This window comes from Bidens hawaiensis, unplaced genomic scaffold (genome assembly GCF_021521415.1).
Source record: "Bidens hawaiensis isolate Kalapana, Puna unplaced genomic scaffold, B.hawaiensis_p1.1 tig00040966_1, whole genome shotgun sequence".
In the NCBI taxonomy this organism is placed as follows: domain Eukaryota; kingdom Viridiplantae; phylum Streptophyta; class Magnoliopsida; order Asterales; family Asteraceae; genus Bidens; species Bidens hawaiensis.
Genome location: NW_027497237.1, coordinates 36,276 through 62,852, shown reverse-complemented (window position 1 = coordinate 62,852; position 26,577 = coordinate 36,276). Strand labels below are relative to the sequence as shown.

The following is a 26,577-nucleotide window of genomic DNA, read 5'->3' as shown; positions in this document are numbered from 1 at the left end:
ATAAATATACCTGCATATAAAAAATAAACAAGTTGAGTTTGAACTTGAAATTTTACACACAAACCGAGTTTCAACTTTAATTATTGAGATCCATATCTTTAAGCGAAACGAGTCAAGTTCTAACTTAGATGAACTACAACTAGAAACGACTCACTCACACCTTATTTACCGTTAATTCGCTAAACTAACATCATAGATCTTTAGTTAAGTTATGAAGAAATAAAACTAGCACGGAAGCCATGAAATCAAGGATGCCTCTCTTGTTCAATGAGCCATGGTTGATGTCCATTACTCTATTATGTGACATGATGTGATAAAAGTTAGGTGAAAGTAACTTTGGTCATGTGTTATTGACTTTTTAAATTTCAATAGATGCGACAGCCGTTTTCGATATGAATACTTGTTTTCAACGTATGACAAATGTCTTAATGGGGGATATAATAATATAAAATCAAAGTTCTCAAGTCTTAACAAAAGTCTTTTTTTTTAAATGTCATGTTTTCTTTATTTTGTAAATGTTAAATATTTGAAAACCAAGTGAGCTAAATGGAACACAAGTACACAATTCAATTGTGCCTATTATTTAGCAACTATTTTTTCCAATTAACTTAAATTGAATAGTTATAAAACAAGTTGCTCATTACATTTTTTTTGTTTTGTTTTTTAAACAAATTTTTCCATCTAAAATCTTCGTAAAACGATTTGAACTTAACACCTCACTTTGTATTATGTACGCGAGTAATAATGCATAGTTGAATTTTATAGAAAAAAGTTTTTTTTACATGTACAAGTACGAAGTACCTTTTAACTTATTTAATAATTATATAGATATAAAAATAAAACTCACAAAAAGACTATTTCTCATATTTCAGTCTCTACCCATGATCTATATCTATATGTAGACATCTAATCTTTACGTGTTTTGAATGTTACTCTAGGACTGCACCCTGTAAGTAGCAGGTATTACATAATATCCACTATGGTGACCATTTGTCACAACCGGTTGCAAGGTGACACAAAATGATAAAAAACCATTTTAGTTAAATAATTAGAAATTCTTTTTTGTCCACAACCGGTTGCAACCTAGGTTGTTCCAGCAACCCAAGTTTGCAACCAAACTTTTATATCTAACTTGGTATTTTCATGAAAACTACAACTTTTAACCTTTTAAAAAAAAATTAACAGCATGGTTTTATTTATAAAAAGATATTGAACATTTCGATATAAATTTAATAAAAAATGAAGCATATTTTTTAATAAAATATTGGTTTAGGTTGGGTTGTGATAGTAAGTAAAGTATTGGATTTGATTGGGTTGTATAGATGGAAGAGAGAGAGAAATTAGTTTTTTAATAAGTGGTTGGGTTGGTCTGGGTTACGATAGTGGATAGTCTAAGGCCACCATATCACCCACAATGGAAAAAGAAAATTTGATGAACATTTATGGGCTATATTTATTATTGACCTGAAAATCAGATGATGTGAAGCCCATCCACTATGAGTTGATTGGGAGACATTTATGATTTATCAAGAAGTTGTTAGAAAGAATTTCGAAAAGGCCAACTAACTCTCCCAGGGCCCATTGTGAAAATAACCATAATAAGGGGTGTTTGAGATTCCTTATTTTAACTCCTTATAACTTATATAAGTTATAAGTTACAAAAAAAATGTTTGGGTATACAAAAGTCCTTTTCAATTTCTCCTTATTTACAAGTACCAAAAGACCAAAAGTCATTACACCTCATAAGTTTAAATGATTTCTCTTTGTTGTCAGAGGACTTAAATTTGGGTATTGATAATCTGAATAGGTGGAAAAGACCTTAGCTGTAAACTGAACCGAAACTGATTTAAAACGGGTTTGAAACCAAACCAGTGAACCACAATTTGTAACAGGGCTGTCTAAAATGCTCGACGTTAGCTCGTCACTTGCTTGGAAATTGCTCGAAAAAACGCTCGCTTGATTTCGGTTCGATTTGAAAACGAGCCAAGCGCGAGCAAAACCTCGCTCGATTTGCTTTGTTTCGTTTTTGCTCGAGGCAGTTTTTTATACTATTATTTATATACATTTTTATGTATATACATATAAATATACTATTTCTTAATGTTTTTTTTTTCTTTTGTGTTGACTTCAAAGTTCAGTTTTAAACCTAACCGCTTGTTCAAAACTTCTACAATTCCACATTTCCATAAAGTTTCCTCATGTTACGTCATTCGATATTTCGATTACACCTTCAAAACCCTAGCCGCTCGTTCTTGTCACGCTTGATTCACGAATTGTTTGTTCAGTTGTTAGGAGGAAATATTGATCACGCTTCATTGTTGAACTTATTATGTATGTTTTATTGTTAGCTTGAGTTTTAGACATTTTAATATTGGAAGTTTAGACATTTTGGAATTGATAGTTTTGAATTAATGGAATTTTAAAGTTCTATAAAATTAAAATTATAAACATTGTAGAAACCCAAGCCAAACCAAGCTGTTAGGTTTTAAATAAAACCAAGTTTAAGCATGAATATGCGCTCGTTTCAAACCAAACCAGGTATGAGCAAGCCTGTGCTCGGTTCAGCTTGGTTCATGAACAACCATAATTTGTATACTCCTGTAAAAATCGAGCCGAGCTGGATAAAACGCAGTTTCAAACTGAACCAATCATTATCCTATTATAATTGGTTTGGGTAAAGACCGGTTTGACTACCTTTGACTGAACCAAAGCTGTTTAAACCCAAAGACCGGTTGACCTCAGAATCAAAGAGGTGTTTATGAGCTAAGCTTCAACTTATATATCAGTATATCACTATGTGACTAGGCCCATAACAAATTGGAAACCCACTTTATATTTTCATGATCTTGAATTTCGCTTTGTATTGGAAGCCCAAAGCTTAAACTTCTGTTGTAGAGTCTAGGGGTGCAACCAAGTGAGCCCGAGCTCGGTTCATTTCGAGCTCTATTTTAAAACCTCGAGCTCAATTCGTGAGTAGATTTTCAAGCTCGAGCTCGGCTAGTTTAATATTAATTAATTATTTTTTATATATTTATAATTATTTTTATATATGTTTTTTAGTTGTAATTTTAATTATAAAATAATATATATTATTTAGTTATTGTTATTTATTTTTTCACAACATTATATATATATTAATTAATAGTTATTAAATATATATTTTAATAAATTATATAAATGACAGGCTTATTTAAGCTCGCGAGCCGGCTCGAGCTCGATAAGTGAAGCCCGGGTTTGTTTATTACACGAGCTTACTTTTAGGCTCAAGCTCGGGATCGGGCTCGATTAAGCTCGGCTCGATCGAGCTTTTTAACCAGCCGATCTTGAGTAGGTCGGGAGTGGTTCGGCTCGTTTGTACCCCTAGTTGCAGTTTGTTTAGCAATTATATCATGTGATTCTCACTCGATTTTTATCTAACAGGTGGTATGCATAGTCGTAATACCACGTAGAATTGTAGAAAGGTCCAATGTTGTTCAATTCAACCCAGAATCATAAGTTCTCACAATAATGTTTGTGAATTTAATCATTTACGATGAAATACAATCTTCGCGATGCAAAAACATACCCAAAAAAAATCACCTACAAAATCCGTGAATCGTACACTTTACCAGAGTGGCCGAAATGAACAACTGGCTGAGTATGGTACAACTCTCGTCTCGAGTATCTCACGATGCCCATTTAACTAACTTGTGACAAATTATAATTAATAATCATTTAGCACCTTCCAAGTAAATTCTGAAAACATATTCATTATATACTAAAAGACTTTTAAGTAAAATTAATAGATTTAGATTTTTAGAAAAGAAAGAATGGAGTTCGAGATTTTATTATCGAATGCACAAGTATCAACATGACGGACTGATGCAAACAGCCTATTATGTAACGGGTCGGTCTAATAACTGGTTCCGGGTAGGACCAAATCTCTTTGTTTGGAAGCGTTGCTCAACAGTATGAACATGAAATCTTGCAAAAGACCAATCTATAATGAAAATAATGCATTAAAAGTGTCGGCCACTAGTGCAGAGATTGAAATCGTAACTTCCGAATCATCACCAGTAAGATGGGGTAAAATGCGGGAATCTGAACTTGACCCTATATACAAGTATATCTATCAGTTACCTAACTAAAATGCTATCATTGAGGAGACTAACTAAAAGGCTATGATTGAGGAGACTCAATGAAACTAAATAATATATAAAAGGCAATACAATATTTGATAGTCACCATTCAAATTTTGAAAAAACACACACACACTTAATACACGCATACGTACATTTAGTAACGTGTAATATATTTTTTGGGGGTTACAAAATCTCACTCACAATCGAATATAAATGCTAGTTATAAGCACATAACCACACCCCCCCCCCCCCCAAATTAACTCTACCACCACCGTGCCTATTTCTTTCTTCAATATTCCCCCACTAAAAATTCAAACTCAAAATGTCAGACTACATACCTGCTGAAATCCAAGAAAAACATGGAAGTCTATCATTGACAGCTCTGCTTTTATCAGTCAGCATTACAACAACGGACACCACAGACAGACTCAGGTACAAAATCTGCTAGTAATGTATCAGGATACACTTGTAAGGTTTAGCGGTCAAGTTGCCTATAACGAGGATAAATATGTTTCGATTGTCGATGATTATACATTCCCGAAACAGATAGTTTCCCTCACCCCTCATCTCTTTGTTAAGAAGCTTGAATGTCCTAGGGTAATCGGCTCTTCTCGCTGCTTGTATAGCAGCGAAAGCAATGACAGCGGCGGTAGAACTGATGTGGTTGTTGTTTGGAACGTTTCAATTAGAAAAGCGGTTGCTGTTTTTGTCCCTAGTGTCACAGAACAAGGGTCAATCCACGATGCTTTTGGTTTAGGGGTATGTCGTGAGACAAATGACCCTAAGATTGTCAAGATTTCATATATTCATCTCCGCGGAATAAAAGATGTAACTTGCAACCTTCCCGAGGTTGAGGTGTTCACATTAAGCACAGGGGGCTTGGAGAAGGTCATATGGCAATCTTCCCCCTCATATATTAATTGATAGTTTTATCCAGAATGACTTAGTTATAGATGGAGTTATCTATTGGAATGCTATCGGTAAGATTACTATAGACGGTGTTCTTACGGATATGCTTATTTCATTTGATATGACAAGCGAAGAATTTGGACACGTAACCCTTCCACATGGTGTAGGTCGTGTGTATATGTCTAAGCTAGGGGAGTCGCTTGTTGTGGTTGGACAAGATGAACATTTAGATTGTGATGTATGGATGATGGGCGATGGTGATCCGAAATCGTTTACAAAGCTATTCACTTATAGAGAGTTACCACGTATTAAGGAACTAGTATTTCGGAAGAGTAGTAAACTTATAATTGAAAGTCAAGATCAAGAAGATGATGATCGTTGCCAACTTGCTGTTTATGAGCCCTACTCAAACCACGTCGATAATCTTGGGATTGATGGATTATCGGATTCATTTGATGTATGTTACTACATGGAAACACTACTGTTGCTTGATCAAAAAGATCTTATGGTTTATAAATGACATTTGAAAGTGGAGAGTTAAGAACAAAAGGCCTTCGAAGCATACAAGCAAGTATAGAGATTGAGGTCACTTGTTCTAGGTTTATTTTCAAATGATCATTTAATAACATGTCTTTTGCACATGATCTTTTTTCGTAGGAGTCTTGATGCACTTATGCTTTTATGTATTGATTTCACATCTGTTTGGAAGTTTGAATGGTGATTTCTTTTATTATTATTATCATTGTTATTGTTATTGTTGTTATTATTATTATTCTTATTATTCCTGACATACTAAATTACTTTGATTAATGCTATAATAGATTTAAGAAGTAAATATAAACATTGCATAGCTACCATGAATTTGCAGGGTATGTAGGTCATGTCAAAATGAAATAATCTGAGAAAATAAAATGATACAGACAACACCTATTAATTTTACTTTAAAGTCTTTTAGTATATAATGAATCTGTTTTCAGAATTTACTTGGAAGGTGTTAAATAAATATTAATTATAATTTGTCACAAGTTAATTAAATGGGCATCGTGGGATACCCGAGACGAGAGTTATACCATACTCAGCCAGTTGTTCATTTTGGCCGCTCTGGTAGTAGTGTACAATTCACTGATATTGTAGGTGATTTTTTTTTGTATTTTCTTTGCAACGCGAAGTTTGTATTTTACCATAAATGATTGAATTCAAATTAACATTATTGTGAGAACTTGTGATTCTGGGTTGAATTGAACAAAATTGGACCTTTCTATGTGGTATTACGACTATGCATACCACTTGTTCGATAAAATTTCAAGTCAGAATCGCATTGCTAAACAAACTGCAACAGAAGTTGATGCTTTGGGAATGGGGGCTTCCAATACAGAGCAAAATTCAAGATCATGAAAATATAGTGGTTTCCAATTTGTTATGGGCCTAGTCACATAGTGATATTTAAGTTGAAGCCTTGCTCATAAACACCTCTTTGATTCTGAGGTAAGCCGGTCTTTGGGTTTAAGTAGCTTTGGTTTAAGTCAAAATCAATGTTTACCCAAACCAATTTTAATAGGAAAATGATCAGTTAAGTTTGAAACTGGGTTTTATTTGGCTCGGCTCGGTTTTTACAGGAGTATACAAATTAAGGTTCTTCACGAACCGAGCTGAACAGAACGCGGGTTTCTCATACTTGGTTTGGTTTGAAACGAGCGCATATTCATGCTTGAACTTGGTTTGGCTTAATACTAATCCTTTGGATGTTCGAGCAACCTCTATGCCAAGAAAATACTTGAGGTCCCCTAGATCTTTGATGCTAAAAAGCTTGTCGAGGTATTTTTTTTTACCATTTTTATCTTATCACGATCGTTCCCAACCATAATAACATCATTAACGTATATTAATATTGCCACAAAACTACTTCCCTGTTTATGAATGAAAAGGGAGTAATCTGCTTTGCATTGCTTAAAACCGAGTTCAAGAAGCGACATAGTAAATTTTTTGTACCAATTCCTTGAAGCTTGTTTAAGCTTGGAAAGAGACTTTCTTAACTTACACACCTTGGTCTCCCCTTCTTTATAAAACCCTTGTTGTAATTTTCATGTAAACGTCTTCATCTAAATCCCATGAAGAAATGCATTGTTCACATCAAGTTGCTGAAGTTGAAAAATTTTCTTCGTTGCCACGGCTAGAAGTGTTCTAACAGTGACCAATGGTAGTCGATTCGTTCTTGTTGTGTGAAGCCCTTTGCAACAAGACGAGCCTTATAGCGCTCAACTTCCGCATTAGGTTTGTACTTTACCTTATAAACCCATTTTGAATCTATAGCACGTTTTCCTTCTGGTAGATTTTCAATGGTCCACGTCCCATTTTGTTCAAGGGCTTGAATTTCTTTCTACATGGCAGTCTTTCATCTTTCATCCTGCATTGCTTGGGTAAAGCTTTTCGACTCATCATTTGATTCGATGGCCGTCAAGAAAACCTTATGAGAGGTAGAAAAATTATTGTAAGATACAAAATTAGAGAGGGGGGTACACCGTGGAGAAACTTTGATTGGTAACGGGACGATTGGGATCAACGGATGGGGGAAGCTTGACATGGATGTCTCTGAGACGTGTTGATTGAATTCTTTGTCTCTTAATTCTTTCTTGTCCATTATCAAACTGTTGGATTATACTCGTTTCATGGCCCAAGTTTTGTGATTAAACTAATTCATCGTGTGGGTCTTGGGATGTGTTGGTAGTTTCCACCATTAGTGGCTGATCCACTTCACATGATTCACTAAGTGAACCCTTATTTGTGTCAGGCAACTCATTAGGCTCATTCAATGAGCTTTGAGTTTTATTAAGTTCTAGTTCTTGGTTTTCTAAAACTTCCTCGTTTTCAACTAGCCTGATATAATGCTAAATATATATGTTTTCCTTGTATATTTTATTTAATATTTAATTAGTTTTTGTTCGTTTTTAGTCAAGATTTGTATACTACTAACATTATTATGTTTTGTAGGCTCCGGGAGTTGATCGTGATCAAAAAGGGCGAAAAACGAGTCAAAACGAGCCAATACGAGAAGTCGGGGCGCATCAGGAAGGAACTGGAAAGAGAATCGGTCAGACCAGGCCGGTCTGACCGCCCCCCTACCCCTAGGCGCCGCACCGCGCGACCATGGGGCACCTCCCTGAGTATTGTACAACTCTCGTCTCGGGTATCCCACGATGCCCATTTAACTAACTTGTGACAAATTATTATTAATATTTATTTAGCACCTTCCAAGTAAATTCTGAAAACAGATTCATTATATACTAAAAGACTTTTAAGTAACATTAATAGTTTAGAAAAGAAAGAATGGAGTTCGAGAGTTTATTATTGAATGCACAAGTATCAACATGACAGACTGATGCAAACAGCCTATTATGTAACGGGTCGGTCTAATAACTGGTTCCGGGCAGGACCGAATCTCTTAGTTTGGAAGCGTTGCTCAACGGTATGAACATGAAATCTTGCAAAAGACCAATCTATAATGAAAATAATGCATTAAAAGTGTCGGCCGCTTGTGCAGAGATTGAAATTGTAATTTCTGAATCATCACTAATAAATAGGGTAAAACGCGGGAATCTGAACTTATTTTATTTTCTCGGATTATTTCATTTTGACATGACCTAAACATACCCTGCAAATTCATGGTAGCTATGCAATGTTTATATATACTTCTTATATATATTATAGCATTAATCAAAGTAATTTAGTATGCCAGGAATAATAATAATAATAATAATAACAATGATAATAATAATAAAAGAAATCACCATTCAAACTTCCAAACAGATGTGAAATCAATACATAAAAGCATAAGTGCATCAAGACTCCTACGAACAAAGATCATGTGCAAAAGACATGTTATTAAATGATAATTTGAAAATAAACCTAGAACAACTGACCTCAATCTCTATACTTGCTTGTATGCTTCAAAGGCCTTTTGTTCTTAACTCTCCACTTTCAAATGTCAACGATATGATCGTTTTGATCAAGCAAAAGTAGTGTTTCCATGTAGTCACATACCTTAAATGTACCCCATAATCCATCAATCCCAAGATTATCGACGTGATTTGCGTAGGGCTCATAAACTGCAAGCTGGCAACGATCATCATCTCCTTGATCTTGACTTTCAATTATAAGTTTACCACTCTTTCGAAATATTAGTTCCCTATTACGTGGTAACTCTCTATAAGTGAATAGCTTTGTAAACGATTTCGGATCACCATCGCCCATCATCCATACATCGCAATCTAAATTAATGGGGCCATGTTCATCATGTCCATCCACAACAAGCGACTCCCCTAGCTTAGATATATACACGCGATCTAAACCATGTGGAAGGGTTACGTGTCCAAATTCTTCGCTTGTCATATCAAATGAAATAAGCATACCCCTAAAAACACCGTCTATAGTAATCTTACCGACAACATTCCAGTAGATAACTCCATCTATAACTAACTCATTCTGAATAATACCACCAATTAATATATGAGAGGGAAGATTGCCATATGACCTTCTCCAAGCTCCTGTGCTTAATGTGAACACCTCAACCTCGGGAAGGTTGCAAGTTACATTTTCTATTCTGCGGAGATCAGTATATGTTATCTTGACAATCTTAGGGTCATTGGTCTCACGACAAACCCCAAAACCTAAAGCAGTGTGGAGTGGCCCTTCGTCTGTGACATTAGGGACAAAAACAGCAACCGCTTTTCTAATTGAAACGTTCCAAATAACAACCTGAAGAGGTAGGTCCCAGCAGAGCCCAGTTGGACCCGCAAGACTCACCTCAAAGAGGGACGTCTGCGCAGTTGAACCCGCAAGACTCACCTTCAAGAGGGACGTCTGCGCAAAGACTAAACTCGCAAGACTCACCTTGAAGAGACGTCTGCGCAAAAACCAACTGGATCCGCAGGACCCACCATGCTCAGAGACGTGACGTCCTTACGCGCAGTACGCAAGCTGTTCCCGCAGGAAAAGCCTCCCAATGGTCGACGTACTCCGCCTGTTCTCTCAGCAACGGATACTAGCCATCAGGGAAGGCTACCCGCGCAGCAAGGCTACACGCACAAGGCACTAACTCTTAAATAATTCAGCAATGTCACCTGAAGAAGGAGTGAGCAAGCCGAAAATACTCCCGCCCAAAGCCGGGAAAACTCCCGCCCAAATGAGCCAGTCCGTACGCTACTGGAGGATCTTTTGTACTGTACCTGCCAAGGTATGGACAAAAGATCTGACCAAAGCTGCGACAGCTCACTGACAACAGTACGACGAACAGCACGCTCTACTACTTAATGTCACTATCAGCCGCTGCCTACTCACCAATCTGTCGTAGCACGTGCATAGCCTGCAGTTGGTGGAAAAGGAATAGTACACAGCCGGCCTGGTCACTATCAGCCGCTGCCTACCCACCAACCACCAGCATGGCACGTGCGTAGCCCACAGTTGGTAGAACAGGAATACTATTCAGCCGGCTGTACCTGCTTGGAAACCTACCTTCGGCTATAAATACTCCAACACCTTGGAACGGTATCTTATCTTATGATCTTATATCTTCATATATTATCTGATATCTGCTCTAGTCATTTCTCTTAATATACACTTATATTCAAGAGCAATCTAGTCTGATTCTCACGCCGGAGGGTGGTCACAAGGAGGTACCCCCCATTCTCAGTGACGAGCTCACGGTGTCTGTTTTGCAGGTCATCAGAAGAACAACCATCTTTGCCGGAACTAACCCTCGTGGGAAACATCTATTTAACCCCCAGATTATCCGTAATCTGCCCGGGGTCGATTAGTGTTTCTTCATTGGCGTCATCCGTTCATAAAAGCTAGAACTAATTCTTTTTCAGTTTTTTCAAAACTTCTGGAAAGATGGTTAAGGTTACTCCGTTGCCAAGGCCAACGAGCGACCAAGAAACTCTGGTAACCACAACCCCAGCTGGGGGGAACACCGGCCAGTACACAAATTTTACGAACACTACCCCGGTTACCCAAGCCAGGGCAAGTGCAGTAAATTTTACGAACACTACCCCGGTTACCCAAGCCGGGGCAAGTGCAGTAAACAATCATCCCCTGGGATTCATTGATACCCAGGTGGAAAGATAACAGACGAGGCTCCATCGCCAAACACTTGAACAAGCTAAAGCGTGGGCGAAAGCACATCAGAAGGAATTCCAAGCTGAGTTGGACGAACGCCTACGTTCCATCCAACAGGCTGACGAATTTGGAAGCACTCGACAACAGCTCAACATGAGCAGTGAGTGCGAATACTCGGACGATGATCGGGAGGAATCCGACACCGACGCAAACCCTCGCCATAGGGCAAAAGGGAAGCGTAAGGAAACGGACTTCCAACCGAGAAGGAATTTCGAAGAAACCTTCAAACCAAGGAACGCTCACGCACCTCGTGGCGTAATGAACGCTGAGCAGGCTAATGCGTGCAGAACCCCAGTTGGGGAAAACACGAATGAAACTGCAGCTTCAATGTTAGAGACTACATACTGCGTAAACAACGAGATTCCGAACCAGGTGAATATCGGCTCGAAAGGCTCGATGACACCCTCATCCCAAGAACATGGGAGTTCAATTATACAGGTTGCATGTAGATCAATTCCAAACTTGTAAAGAAAAGGCCCAGAGCCACTTCTAATGGAAATGATTCTCCTTATCACATTGACGCTGATGGTCTTACATTTATACTTACGAACTTTCCACATTGATATGCCGGTATTCACCGCATAAGTGTGAAAGGAAGTCGTTGCGTGTGGACGGCGGCAAAACACGCATAAACACAAAAAACGGCAAAAATTTCTAAGAAATAAGGACAACCTTCACGCAGGTCAGTTATAGGTAAAGTTTGGTCATCCCACTAAATGAAAGTGACGGTCCTACCCGCACAACCATGATAGAGGAAACTGAACACTAACCTATTGACAACCGCGCGTCGAACGTTTAACTTATTCAAAACACTGATGCCGGTATTCACCGCATAAATAAATGGAGACGTCGTTGCGTGTGGACGGCGGCAAAACCCGCATAAACACAAAAAACGGCAAACCTTCACGCAGGTCAGTTATAGGTAAAGTTTGGTCATCCCACTAAATGAAAGTGACGGTCCTACCCGCACAATCATGATAGAGAAAACTGAACACTAACCTATTGACAACCGCGCGTCGAACGGTTAACTTATTCAAAACACTGATATGCCGGTATTCACCGCATAAATAAGTGGAGACGTCGTTGCGTGTGGACGGCGGCAAAACCCGCATAAACACAAAAAACGGCAAACCTTCACGCAGGTCAGTTATAGGTAAAGTTTGGTCATCCCACTAAATGAAAGTGACGGTCCTACCCGCACAATCATGATAGAGGAAACTGAACACTAACCTATTGACAACCGCGCGTCGAACGGTTAACTTATTCAAAACACTGATATGCCGGTATTCACCGCATAAATAAGTGGAGACGTCGTTGCGTGTGGACGGCGGCAAAACCCGCATAAACACAAAAAACGGCAAACCTTCACGCAGGTCAGTTATAGGTGAAGACTGGTCATCCCACTACATGAAAGTGACGGTCCTACCCGCACAATCATGATAGAGGAAACTGAACACTAACCTATTAACAACCGCGCGTCGAACGATTAACTTATTCAAAACACTTGGAAAATTGCTGTTAAACTAAAGTATGCACGAGCGAATCATATATTGTTTATGCGGCAAAACAAGTGCCAAATTAAGCTATAATATGCATGAGCAAGTCATATAACGTTTATAAAGCAAGTCATCCAGTGAAATTGGCGGTCCTACCCGCACAAACATTTATATTTCATAAAAAATTCAAACATTACAAGAATGGCCGGGTATCTACCCGCCTACAGAAATATAAATCTAACCTAACGGTGGGAAGGGATCTCAAGGTTTAAACTTCAGGACCACTCCCTCCAAACCCACTTGTACCCGCACCATCAGTTGGTTGTGGCGGTTTAAGGAAAGTCTTGAGAATGGTTAGCCATCATCAGCAGCAGCAATTTCGTTCACCTTCTCCACCACCGGATGCGGGAAGGCAGCGTACTGGTTCACTGCTTGGTCATAGGCAGCTTCGGTGTCCACATCATAAAGAGGGAAGTTGGAAAGCGGGATGCCCTTCTCAACAAACCCCAGACCAAGCAGAAAACCAGCCTTTTCCCCATCCTCATGGGAAGCGTTGAGGGCTGCGCTCATGGCATCGTCATAAGATGTGTTCGTTAAGATCCGATGCACAACCTACAACAAGAAAAAATACAAAGTATCAAAACCTTTTCTAAGTACAAAGAAAAGTGTAAAGATATTATGAAGCTACGCATACCTGCGACAACGCTTCTCGTAGAAGTCATTCCTTGGTGATCAGAGCCTCCTGGAGGGCAGCTTGAGCTTGGTTACGGGCGCGTTCGGCTTCATTTTTGTTAATGTTGGCAAGCAACACTTCCTTAGCAGCAGCCTCTTCAACGCCCTTTAGTTTATGCTCAGTGTGGTCAAGCATACCCCTCTGATCCAAGATCTCTTGGAGCTTCTTGGCGTCTTCCATAGCCAAAGCATCATGAGCCTGCTGAAGCCCCTCTAGTTTGGCTTTAAGCTCCTCATTTTCGGCGCGCAGAGGTTCAGCAACGGCTTCACCCTTGGTGGCCCTCTCGGTCGCGTTCTGCGAAGTTTCCTTAGCCAACCGAAGCTGTTCGTTAACAGCTTGGGTAGCCTTGGAACGGGCCTCGAGCCGGGCCTGCACTTCAACCTCGAGGGCCTTGAAGGCCTTTTCCTTCTCCGCAGCAATTGCGGAAAGTCTCCTGTTCTCCTCCCGGATAGCCCGCGCCTGAGCCACTTCTTGGATACGCGCAGCCTTTAACTTGTCGTTTTCACAAAAAAACAACTCGACGCGCGGCTGCATCCGGGCAAGGAGAATCCGAAGCTCATTTGTCAGCCTACCCTCCTGGTAGCTAGACATGGCTTCCCCCAACGCGCCACTTGGGGCCGCGTGACGCGCCCACTCGACGCAGTCCACAGCCGTCCGAAGGGTTGTTCCCCGGCGGATGTTCCACCGTGGAACATACACCTCATTCGAATCCGACACTGCAAAAACAAAAAACAGTTAGGAAAAGATGATATAAAAAAAATAAAAAAAAAGGCCAAAATAACCCTACGCACCTGTAGGGTCGACAACAGGCCGGTAGCCGCCGAACCCATCACCCGAACCTAAGGGATATCCATCCAAGAGGTCAGGCAGATGGGAAGGAGGCAGAGATTGGCTAGAAGCCCCAAACATACCTGCTGAACCGGCCGGAGACGAGGTAGTCACCGGTGCCAGAGGCACGGTTGAAGCCGCCGCGGTAGAGACCATCGGAGGTGAACTCACGGGAGGTGAACTCACAACCGTGGCCGCCGCTGCGGAGGAGCCCGCAGAAAAAATCACCGCCGGCTCAGTAAAGGATGCAGTGAAGATGGCACAGACAGCCGGCGGAGATGACGTCACAATTTGAACAGTTGCCTCAACCGGGTTAGCAACTGAACCAACACTTGAAACAGGCGCGGCCGCCTGGGTCATCGCCTCGGGTAGGTTGACCAAACCTACCGTCATGGGTCGACAGACGCTCCTCCCCGCTCCACTCTGGAATGCGGTAGCATCCACGCCTGCATGAAGACGATGTTAAAAACAATGGCGGAAAGAATTGTGGGTAAGATTAATTTACACTTACGAGTTTTCCTGAGCTTGAAGGTTCTGACAGGCGGGGACGAACCCGATGGAGCCGGCCTCTTCACGCCGGTCACCGTCGTCGTACTGGGCGGATCGGAGGTGACAGCTGTCTCAACCTCCGGGACAGTTGTCTCACCACCACCAGGGTTCCCCGCCACCTCCTCACTTTCGGTCTCCGAGTCAGACCGGTTCCCCTGATCGGCGGTGGAGGCAACCTTCGCCTTGCACTTCGCGCCAGTTGCCTTCTTCTTCCTCACGAAGAAAGGACCGTCTGCGGATTCCTCATCAGAAGATGACAAAATTAGAGGAATTCCAGCAGAGGTTTGAGCATGGAGAGGACGGGGGTTAAAGAAACCCTTACCTGGCCGCGTGGCGCTCAAAATCTCGTGGCCCGGCGGGTAGACCTCCATGAACCTATCCGCCGTTTGCTCCAAGATGGGCAACTCATTCTCGTCGAGAGCACGAGTACCCAGCAGAGCGGGACCACCGCTCTCACGCGGTTGCAGAAGCGACTGCAAATTGTTCCCTCTGAAAATAAACAGAAAAGCAGTTAGAAGAAAAACCCTAAATCAGCAAAAAGATATGAAGCATACCGTAAGGGATAGAGTTCAAACCGTATTCGAGGACGATGGGAATCTGCGGCGCCTCTGCCCCAGCATCCTTCAATACCCGGCTCATCCCAAGCATCACCATCCCAGACTCCGCAAAGCGGTAAACCGGAGTCTGGATCCGGGAGATCTTGGTAAACCATTCCGCCTCCTGGTAGTTGGAGGCGTGAAGGTTCGGGAGAGCTCTCCCGTTCTTGAACGTCATCGCAATAGGGACGACGCGAGCGGAGACATAGAAAAACTCCCGCTTCCAAGAACGAAGACTACGCTCGGTAGCGCAGATCTTCAAACCCTTGATCCGATTGACCAAAGTATACCAGCCCTGGATGCACCTCCAGGAATAGAAGGTCATCAGGCGGTCGACGCGGGGCTCAACGCCCAGAATATGGCACACCCATTCAAAATGGCGAACCCTTGCGATCGCCATCGGGTGCACCTCCGTTAGGCGTACACCGTGTCTCTCCAAAACACGGTACACAAACTTCGTCAATGGGAACCTCAGATTCCCATAGACGAAGAATGCAGCATACACCCCTATCTTGCCCTTGGGGGCATCATACACCGTCTGGTGAGACTCAGGAAACTCAGGCTCGAAAGGCTCGACCATGAACTTCTTGACAATGTACTGGTACAGGTCGACGGAAAGAGCACACTGGCACTCGCCAGCAGTACTCTTATCATCCTTATCAGACGCGGACATCGGATTCTCAGTGTATACTTCGGACTCCTCGGCAATAGCCTCAGGATCACGAATGGAAGACATGTTTTGGAAGATGGAAAGAAGAACGATTTCAGGAAAATGCTCGACAAAAGTTAGAGTATTCGCCGGAAATCGCTTAGAAGAAGAAAAGAAGAAGTGAAACTGTGAATTGAGATGCATCCTCTCCTCCCTTTATATACTCATCGCAATGAATGCGATGAATTTAATGCGGGAGAGACGGAAAAGCGCAGGTGCAATGAAACTATGACACGTGGAAAAAGCAAGCTGACAACAGCTGTCGACAGGACGTGCGCCGTAAACTTCGCGGCCACGCGCCCGGAAACTAGCGCCCACGCGCCTGAAAAAGCGTCTGGAATGACCATATACTGTCACGTCGCCATAACTTCATGCACGTCCTGAACCTGTCAAAAGAAACCGTCAGACCACGTTGACGTCCCTTCAACAGTTGGACTGTTCTTATCCTTTCACCAACTCTTCGAATTTCAAAAAGATTCAAAAGTAAGCGGGACTTTACCCCCTTACCTTGGCAACCAAGTAACTATAAGACAGGTGCGGGTACAGTGTCAAGGCAAAACCCTTCACATACTTAGCACCTGCAGGGAATTGAAGCCAAGAATACCTCGGCAACCAAGTAACTATAAGACGGGTGCGGGTACAGTGTCAAGGCAAAACCCTTCACATACTTAGCACCTGCAGGGAATTGACGCCAGGAATACCTTGGAAGTAAAGTAACTATAAGACGAGTGCGGGTACAGTGTCAAGGCAAAACCCTTCACATACTTAGCACTCCGCAGGGAATTGAAACCAAGAAGGATCTTCTGGGCCATGCTTGCGGAAAAGGATATAACATCCCCGCATAGCGGGAACGTTGAGAACTAGATTGTTGGAAGCTCCAAGATGGAATTGGTTGTTTAACATAATTGATCACTATGTTTAAAACTACCAAAACCCCGTGGAGAATCTACACAAGTGAAACTCAACGCTCCCGACTTGCGAGGAGGTTACACACCTACCCGCATCATACCCAAAGATCAAGCAGAACAGTGGGAAATTCTGCGTGACATTAGGAAACCCGCGGGAAGAATCCCCGCGGAGAACCTTAAAACTAAACCCTTTTCAAAACCCCTTGCTTAAGTCCAAAAGTTCACCTCACTTATTAACAATTCATGAGAAGAACATTGGACTGGGGGGACTTGAAGAGGTAGGTCCCAGCAGAGCCCAGTTGGACCCGCAAGACTCACCTCAAAGAGGGACGTCTGCGCAGTTGAACCCGCAAGACTCACCTTCAAGAGGGACGTCTGCGCAAAGACTAAACTCGCAAGACTCACCTTGAAGAGACGTCTGCGCAAAAACCAACTGGATTCGCAGGACCCACCATGCTCAGAGACGTGACGTCCTTACGCGCAGTACGCAAGCTGTTCCCGCAGGAAAAGCCTCCCAATGGTCGACGTACTCCGCCTGTTCCCGCAGCAACGGATACTAGCCATCAGGGAAGGCTACCCGCGCACAAGGCTACACGCACAAGGCACTAACTCTTAAATAATTCAGCAATGTCACCTGAAGAAGGAGTGAGCAAGCCGGGAAAACTCCCGCCCAAATGAGCCAGTCCGTACGCTACTGGAGGATCTTTTGTACTGTACCTGCCAAGGTATGGACAAAAGATCTGACCAAAGCTGCGACAGCTCACTGACAACAGTACGACGAGCAGCACGCTCTACTACTTAATGTCACTATCAGCCGCTGCCTACTCACCAACCTGTCGTAGCACGTGCATAGCCTGCAGTTGGTGGAAAAGGAATAGTACACAGCCGGCCTGGTCACTATCAGCCGCTGCCTACCCACCAACCACCAGCATGGCACGTGCGTAGCCCACAGTTGGTAGAACAGGAATACTATTCAGCCGGCTGTACCTGCTTGGAAACCTACCTTCGGCTATAAATACTCCAACACCTTGGAACGGTATCTTATCTTATGATCTTATATCTTCATATATTATCTGATATCTGCTCTAGTCATTTCTCTTAATATACACTTATATTCAAGAGCAATCTAGTCTGATTCTCACGCCGGAGGGTGGTCACAAGGAGGTACCCCCCTTCTCAGTGACGAGCTCACGGTGTCTGTTTTGCAGGTCATCAGAAGAACAACCATCTTTGCCGGAACTAACCCTCGTGGGAAACATCTATTTAACCCCCAGATTATCCGTAATCTGCCCGGGGTCGATTAGTGTTTCTTCACAACCACATCAGTTCTACCGCCGTTTTCATTGTATTCTCTGCTATACAAGCCGACCAAGTCGCGAGAAGTGCCGATTACCCTAGGACATTCAAGCTTCTTAACAAAGCGATGAGGGGTGAGGGAAACTATCTGTTTTGGGAAAGTATGATCATCGACAATCGAACCATATTTATCCTCGTTATAGGCAACTCGACCGCTAAACCTTACAAGTGTATCCTGATACATTACTAGCAGATGTTGTACCTGAGTCTGTCTGTGGTGTCCGTTGTTGTAATGCTGACTGATAAAAGCAGAGCTGTCAATGATAGACTTCCATGTTTTCGAGACCGACCGGAACTGAATCGACTGATTTCACGGGAAGGCGATGTCATGATTTCCTGTTGGATTTCAACATGTATGTAGTCTGACATTTTGAATTTGAATTTGAATTTTTAGGGGGATATTGAAGAAAGAAATAGGTACGGTGGTCATTTAGGGGGGTTTTTTATGTGCTTATAACTAGCATTTATATTCGATTGTGAGAGGGAGATTTTGTAACCCCCATAAAATATATTACACGTTACTAAATGTAAACGTATGGATGTATCAAGTGGTTTTTTTTTTTTTTTTGCAAAATTAGAATGGTGACTATTAAATATAAAATATTATATTGTATTGCCTTTTATATATTATTTAGTTTCATTGAGTCTCCTCAATCATAGCCTTTTAGTTAGTCTCCTCAATGATTGCCTTTTAGTTAGGAAATAGATATATATGTGTATATATACCGGTAGACTTTTCAAAAGGATGCTTTACATTAATCAGCTCGGTTCATGAACAACCTTAATCAGTATACTCCTGTAAAAACCAAGCCGAGCTGGATAAAATCCAGTTTCAAACTGAACCAATCATTTTCCTATTAAAATTGGTTTGGGTAAAGACTGATTTCACTTTCTTTGACTGAAACAAAAGCTGTTCAAACCCAAAGACTGGTTTACCTCAGAATCAAAGAGATGTTTATGAGCTCAGTCGCCCATAACAAATTGGAAACCTCTTTATATTTTCATGATCTTCAATTTTGCTTTGTATTGGAAGACAAAAGCTTCAATTTCTGTTGCAGTTTGTTTAGCAATTATATCATATGATTCTCACTCGACATTTTTTCGAACATGTAGGTATGCATAGTCGTAATACCACATAGAAAGGTCCAATTTTGTTCAATTCAACCCAGAATCACAAGTTCTCACAATAATAATGTGTGTGAATTTAATCATTTACGATAAAATACAATCTTCGCGATGCAAAAACATACCAAAAAAAAATCACCTACAAAATCCGTCACTCGTACACTACTACCAGAGTGGCCAAAATGAACAACTGGCTATGGTACAACTCTCGTCTCAAGTATCTCACGAAATTATAATTAATATTTATTTAACACCTTCCTAGTAAATTCTGCAAACAGATTCATTATATACTAGAAGACTTTTAAGTAAAACCAAAAGAAGGTGTTTGTATCATTTAGTAAAATTTATAGATTTAGATTTTTAGAAAAGAAAGAATGGAGTTCGAGAGTTTATTATTGAATGCACAAGTATCAACATGACACTGTGACAGACTGATGCAAACAACCTATTATGTAATGGGTCGGTCTAATAACTGGTTCCGGGCAGGACCGAATCTCTTAGTTTGGAAGCGTTGCTCAATACTATGAACATGAAATCCTGCAAAAGACCAATCTATGACGAAAATAATGCATTAAAAGTGTGGGCCGTTGACGCTAATGCATAGATTGAAATTGAACTTTTGAATCATCACCAGTAAGATGGGGTAAAACGCAGGAATCTAAACATACCCTGCAAATTCATGGTAGCTATGCAATGTTTATATTTACTTCTTAAATATATTATAGCATTAGTCAAAGTAAATTAGTATGCCAGGAATAACACTAACAATAACCATGATAATAATAAAAGAAATCACCATTCAAACTTCCAAACAGATGTGAAATCAATACATAAAAGCACAAGTGCATCAAGACTCCCACGAACAAAGATTTACGTGCAAAATACATGCTGTTAAATTAAACCTAGAACAGCTTACCTCAATCTCAATACTTGCTTGTATGCTTCAAAAGCCTTTCTAATACGGATCGAGCAATCTCTTAAAGCCTCAAAGAGACGAACAAAGAAGAGAACACCAAAATAATAATCTTTACTCAAAAAACTGACTTTACGTTCATTTCTCTAAAGGTTTTAAAGACCCAACCTTAGAGATAAGTATCCAAACAAAAAGATAAACACAAAGAGTTTAACTTGCAATTCAAAATAGAGATAATTAAAGAAATAAAATAAACTTGAAACATTATCCATGCATGCTTCCTTACGTCCTTTAACCCGGGTTGCATGATGGGTCTTCTTCAACTGTCGGGTCGGGTTCTTGATCACCATCGGTATCACTTTCGTTCTTAACTATCCACTTTCAAATGTCATTTATAAACCATAAGATCTTTTTGATCAAGCAAAAGTAGTGTTTCCATGTAGTCACATACATCAAATGAATCCGATGATCCTTCAATCCCAATATTATCGACGTGTTTTGAGTGGGGCTCATAAACAGCAAGCTGCCCACGATCATCACCTCCTTGCTCTTGACTTTCAACTATAAGTTTACCATCCTTCCGAAATCCCAGTTCAAACACTTTTGCTAATGTAAAAGTGAATAGCTTTGTAAACGATTTCGGAACACCATCGCCCATCATCCATACATCGAAATCAAAATTAAAGGCTTCGTCATCCTGTACAACCACAACAAGAAGTGACTCCCCTAGCTTAGATAAATTCACGACATTAAAACCATGTGGAAGGGTTATTTCTCCAAATTCTTCGCTTGACATATCAAATGTAACTAGTAGAGAGCCCGCGCGATGCGGCGGTAGCGACATGTTTTTCTTCCACTTTCGTCATATATGAGTGTTCACGAGTTGAGCCAGGGCAGGCTTGCCTTAGTTTTAAAACCAAGTTGAAAATTTGAGCTCAATGTCGAGTTAGTTTTAAACCAAGCTGGCTCGTGTTGGTTTCATTATAAAAGGAAATTTTATAAACACAATAAAGCCAAATACAAAATAAGTCCACAACAAGTTCAACTTAATACACAATTACATAACGGGTTTAAGAGAATACAAAATAAGTTTCTGTAACAAATTGACAAATAATTCAGAAACTTACCACATAAACAATGATCAAAAAACTATATTCAATCAGAATATAACTGAACTTCACAATCTAGAAATAACTATGTAAAATAATTGAACTGCACAAAGACCTAACTCTCCTTTGTCATCTTTAAAGGATTGAGAGACTACCCGTGCACTCATAAGGCTATGTATACATGGGGAGAAATGTCTTGGTTTCTAGCATAATGTTTCTGCGCATTTTGGGGTGGTCAGCTTCTTTTAATATATGGTGGCTAATCTAGTCTTTTATGCTTCTTATCTCCTTGTATTGCAAACTGTGTTATTTTGATTATTGCAGCTCTTTGTTTCTTTGCCAATAAAAAAAATGACATATTAACAAAATTTGCAAAAGTCGGTTTAAACTATTTCCCCTTTATTCAATGAAATTCTAACCTGACTTTGCTCATTCATAAGTAAACAAGCTAGAATGTGTATTGACCTAATTCCTCTTATATGACCTCAAAAGAATTATAAATAAAGGTAGAAAATGAATTATCTATAAAATTAATTATATAAAAATAAGAAGGAAAGAAAATGTATTTAACATGTTTGACTTCCAAATAGTCAAACTGCAGAAATAACACCATTTATATAACTGTATCTAATTAAATAACTAACTTTCCATGTTCATAACCATCCATAGGTGAAGCATAATCAACCGAAAGATTAAACGCACCGGATGCAATTGCAACTTTTGCAAAATGTTGTGCTCTAACAATCTTCCAGCTACAAAATCTCATTTTTCTATCGGAATGAACTTCACGTAATCCTCTAAACTTTGGAATAGGCCCGCACGGTTCGGTATTATAAAATAAGGTATAAAATCTATCACCTATAAAACATACCTGTAGTGAAGAAGATCTGCAAGAATATTTGCTTGTGCTTAACGGTCAACAAAAACCAAAAGGCATAATAATTTTGTATAAAAAATGTGCATTACAGCAAAAGGCAAACTGTACGAGAGCAAGAAAGATAAGACTACACCTCATGGCTCGGATTGAAAATGAACCAAGCCGGCTTGGCTCGGCTAGAAATCAAGCTTAGCTCAGCTTGGTTCGTAACGAGCCAGATTGTCTCAGTTTGGCTCGCTTGTTAGCTAGGCTCGGCTTGGCTCGGATTATTTTACTTTCAATACATTTTATTTGTATATATTATTATAAATTTTAAAAAGAGAAGGGGAATATAGCCCTCCCAAATACAACTCAAATCCCAATTCATAATATAGACAAATTCATCATCATCATCATCATCATCATCATCATCATCATCATCATCATCATCATCATCATCATCATCATCATCATCATCATCATCATCGTACTCAGTATATCCCACCAATAGCAAAGCTATGTTAGGGTCTGAGGAGGGTAAGATGTAGACAGCCTTACCTCTACCCTATAAGGATAGAGAGGCTGCTTTCGGTGAGACCCCTGGCTCGATAGTAGTTTTGCATCAAGCCTTGGACATAAGGCACATAGCACTCAATCATCGGGACACCGGCTGATCGGTGCATGTACCCTTGTCTTTCGGCTATCAACGCCACTACATGATGCCTGATTAACCGTCCGTCACTTTTAACGTTATTTTCACGAGATTAGTAAAATAACGTCAAAATTAGTGCAATTTCACTTTTGCCCTCCCGAGGGTTCACACATATATACATCATATAGACAAATTGTTAAAAACAAAACTCTTAAACTTAATTTGTATTCGATTAAACTCTAAAGTATTTTGTATTCAGTTGCACACGTTATAAACTTATTTTATATTAAAAAAAATTGAGCCAAACCAAGCCTAACTCAAGATCAATGTTTCAGCTCAATTTTAAAACTGAGCCAAGCCAGCTAGGTTTAAAACCGAGCATGATGCGAGCTTGTCCCAGCTCGGCTCGTTCATGAACAGCCCTATTAAAAATAGATGCAAAACACACATAAGATTGTCTGTAATGAAAAAGCAAATAAAGAATTGCAGCAAACCTATGCAACCAAATAATTTCTAAAGGGATAAAAATATGTGCCATGAAATCAAAAAGGGATAACTAACATGTAATCAATGAAATTGCGATAAAAGCTACAATGAAAAAACAAAGTAATTATCCCGAAGACAATGGTTGCTTCTCCATCACTGCTATGAAACAATAACCAGTAAACCCAAGCTCCCTCTCGTAAATGGAAGGATCAATGACTCCCGTAGCATGTGATAACAATCAAATCAACACGGATTGCAAAAAGACGATACAACTGATAAAGTAAAAAGAACTCACCAATCAATTTGGTCCTCACCTGAGACCTGCAACTTGAAGGGCACACAATTAGCAAACTGTATAACATTACAAAAAAAAAAAACATCATAGAGATTATATTCATTATTCAGCAATGGATGAAAAAACTGTCATACAAATGACTTAATAACTAACCACAATATGCAAATTTCCCATTGTTGAACCAGGCTTTAAAAAGAATTGATTGACCAAATCCCCATAATTCCCATGTTCTTTGAGTGGTTGGATATGTTTCAAACATGTTCCACGGACCACCAAAAGCAACCTATACCTGCAACATTAATTAACATAATAGAAAACTTATCATAATTTAACAAACATCACATGAGATTTTATGGATAAAAAGCACACCATATTTGTACCCAAACCACATGCTCAATATTTATAAAGTCCATTTTTACACACATAATCGATCAACGTGTAAAACATAATTAATTGATGTGCACATGGTTTCGATGATGAATGGTTGCTTTATATGAATACCTAAATACTACCAAGCACATAAAAGAATAATAAGACTTATTTTTTTTTTTTAATACAAAATTACTTCTTTCATTATATAGAAACATAGATATTAGCAAACAAATAAAGTAGCAATTTGTGGAGATCATAACATCTTCTTGATACTCGAATTATAGGCTTCCTGATACAACATCGATGGTGAATTGTAACTCAATCAAAAAGAACACGAATGGTAGCGATGATTCTAACCTGTTTCAGGGCTTCAATCTCAGTAAAGAAGTGAGTTATCATTGAAGAGAAATTGTAAAACAGAAATGCTACAAGAGCATATTCAAAACCAGGGACTATACTTGATGTAGAAGGGTGAGCGATGGCGGTTGCGTAGGATGATGGTTTGAAATAGGAGAAACTGATTTTATTTGCGAAGTGGAGGGAACGTTTTCACTTTGGCTTATAGTTACCATATAATTTAATTACAAAAGTGCTTCATTAACTTGTACATTAATGCTTCATTGAGTTGTACATTATAATCTACACCTCGATATTGAGTTAATTTTATATCGAAATGTTGACAAAAATAAGCACGTCGTAACGGTAAATTCGGTTTTATTTAAAACATAATATATCAAAAGATATAGAAAGAATAAGTATTTTAAATAAACTTGTCAAATACATGGGTAAAGATGAGGGGTAGAAGTTGTAATTAGTTTTTAAACTAATTATATTGTGAAAGAATGAATGTTTACGTTGAACTTGTGACTAAAAGACACAAATGTCCCTAAAATCTATCTTTTCTATGCATTATGTGTTGTACTTTGTTAATAATTTGTACCTCTTAAAAATTAAGAGGTCCTCTACTCCCTCTTTATATATAGTAAAGATAAAGATAAGCACATTCAGAAAAGTAACGTCTATAGTGTTCTTATCAATAGCAAGCCAATAGATAACTCAATCTATAACTACATGACTATCGAGAATACAACTAGTTAATATATGAGGGGGGAGATTGCCATATGACCTTCTCCAAGCCCCCGTGCTTAAGGTGAAAACCTCAACCTCAATAGGGTTGCAATTTGCAAATTGCTTAATCTTGACAATCTTAGGGTCATTGGTCACACGACAAACCCCAAAACCTAAAGTAGTTGTGCTTCTGCATAACTCTTGTGCAACATTAGGGACAAAAACAGCAACCGCTTTTCTAATTGAAACATTCCAAATAACAACCACATCCGTTGTACTTGTACTGTCCCGGTAATGCTGGCTATACAAACCCACCAAGCCGCGAGAAGTGCCGATTAGCCTAGGACATTGAAGCTTCTTAACCAAGGGAGGAGGGGTGAGGGAAACGATCTGTTTGGGGAAAGTATGATCATCGACAATCGAAACGTACTTATCCTCAACTAGACCAATAAACCCTGAACGTGTATCTTGATACATTACAAGCAGATGTTGTACCTGAGTCTGAGTGTGGTGTCCGTTGTTGTAATGCTTACTAATAAAAGCAGAGCTGTCAATGATTGACTTCCATGTTTTCGAGACCGACCGGAATTGAATCAACGATTTCAGAGGAAGGCGAGTCATGATTTCCAATTGGATGTCAGCAGGTATGTAATCTGACATTTTGATTTTGATTTTTTAGGGTTTTACTCTACTAGGCGAGACTGATTGATATTGTAGACAGAAATATGTACAGTGGTGGTAGAGTTAGCAGTGCTTGGCCTACTTTTATTTTCTACTTATGCTTATATTTTAAAGTAGCTTATAGCTTATTTTTTATTACTTGATAAGTTCTTTCTAAGTGTTTTCATTAACTTACTTTCTACAAGTTGATTATTCGTCTTAATAAATTATTAAATCCATCATTCTTTGATTTGTTACCGTAATATGTTGCTTCAATATTATTAATCCATCATTGTTTGAGGGCAAATGAGTAACCTATCCCCTTAAACAAATAAGTTTATTCAAATAAGCTAAAAACCATCTTCAAGTAAGCTTATTCAAATTAGCTTATATAGCTTATAAGCATAAGCTAGAAAAGCTAAACCAAACACTAAATTAAGCTTATTTTGTAAAGAAAAGCTAAAAAATCTATAAGATTTGCTAAAAAAGCTAGGCCAAACGCCCCCCAACTTAGGAGGTGTTTATGCGCTTCTAATTAACATTTCTAATACATCTATTTTTTTGTGAAATTTTGTGAGCGAGATTTTTATAGCGTAGAAATTGTTTTAGGGTATTCGGAGGTAAGGTGTGAGAAATACAGTGATTTTTATGTATATTTAAAAGCT

The 26,577-nt window shown here is 39.6% G+C and overlaps 2 protein-coding genes across 2 annotated transcripts; both read right to left on the bottom strand.

The window, feature by feature from the left end:
• Positions 1-7,847: 7,847 nt before the first annotated feature.
• Positions 7,848-18,672, bottom strand: LOC143592517 (uncharacterized). The gene is made up of 2 exons (XM_077072416.1): positions 18,339-18,672; positions 7,848-9,782 (listed from the first exon to the last, which is right to left on the bottom strand). Exons 1-2 carry the CDS (start codon positions 18,558-18,560, stop codon positions 9,006-9,008), a joined length of 999 nt encoding a protein of 332 aa, XP_076928531.1. The 5' UTR covers positions 18,561-18,672; the 3' UTR covers positions 7,848-9,005.
• Positions 18,673-22,154: 3,482 nt separating this feature from the next.
• Positions 22,155-25,912, bottom strand: LOC143592514 (F-box protein At4g22390-like). Its single transcript, XM_077072414.1, has 4 exons — positions 25,311-25,912; positions 23,966-24,101; positions 23,813-23,868; positions 22,155-22,275 (listed from the first exon to the last, which is right to left on the bottom strand). The coding sequence occupies exons 1-4, from the start codon at positions 25,910-25,912 to the stop codon at positions 22,155-22,157; spliced, it is 915 nt and encodes a 304-aa protein (XP_076928529.1).
• Positions 25,913-26,577: the final 665 nt, after the last annotated feature.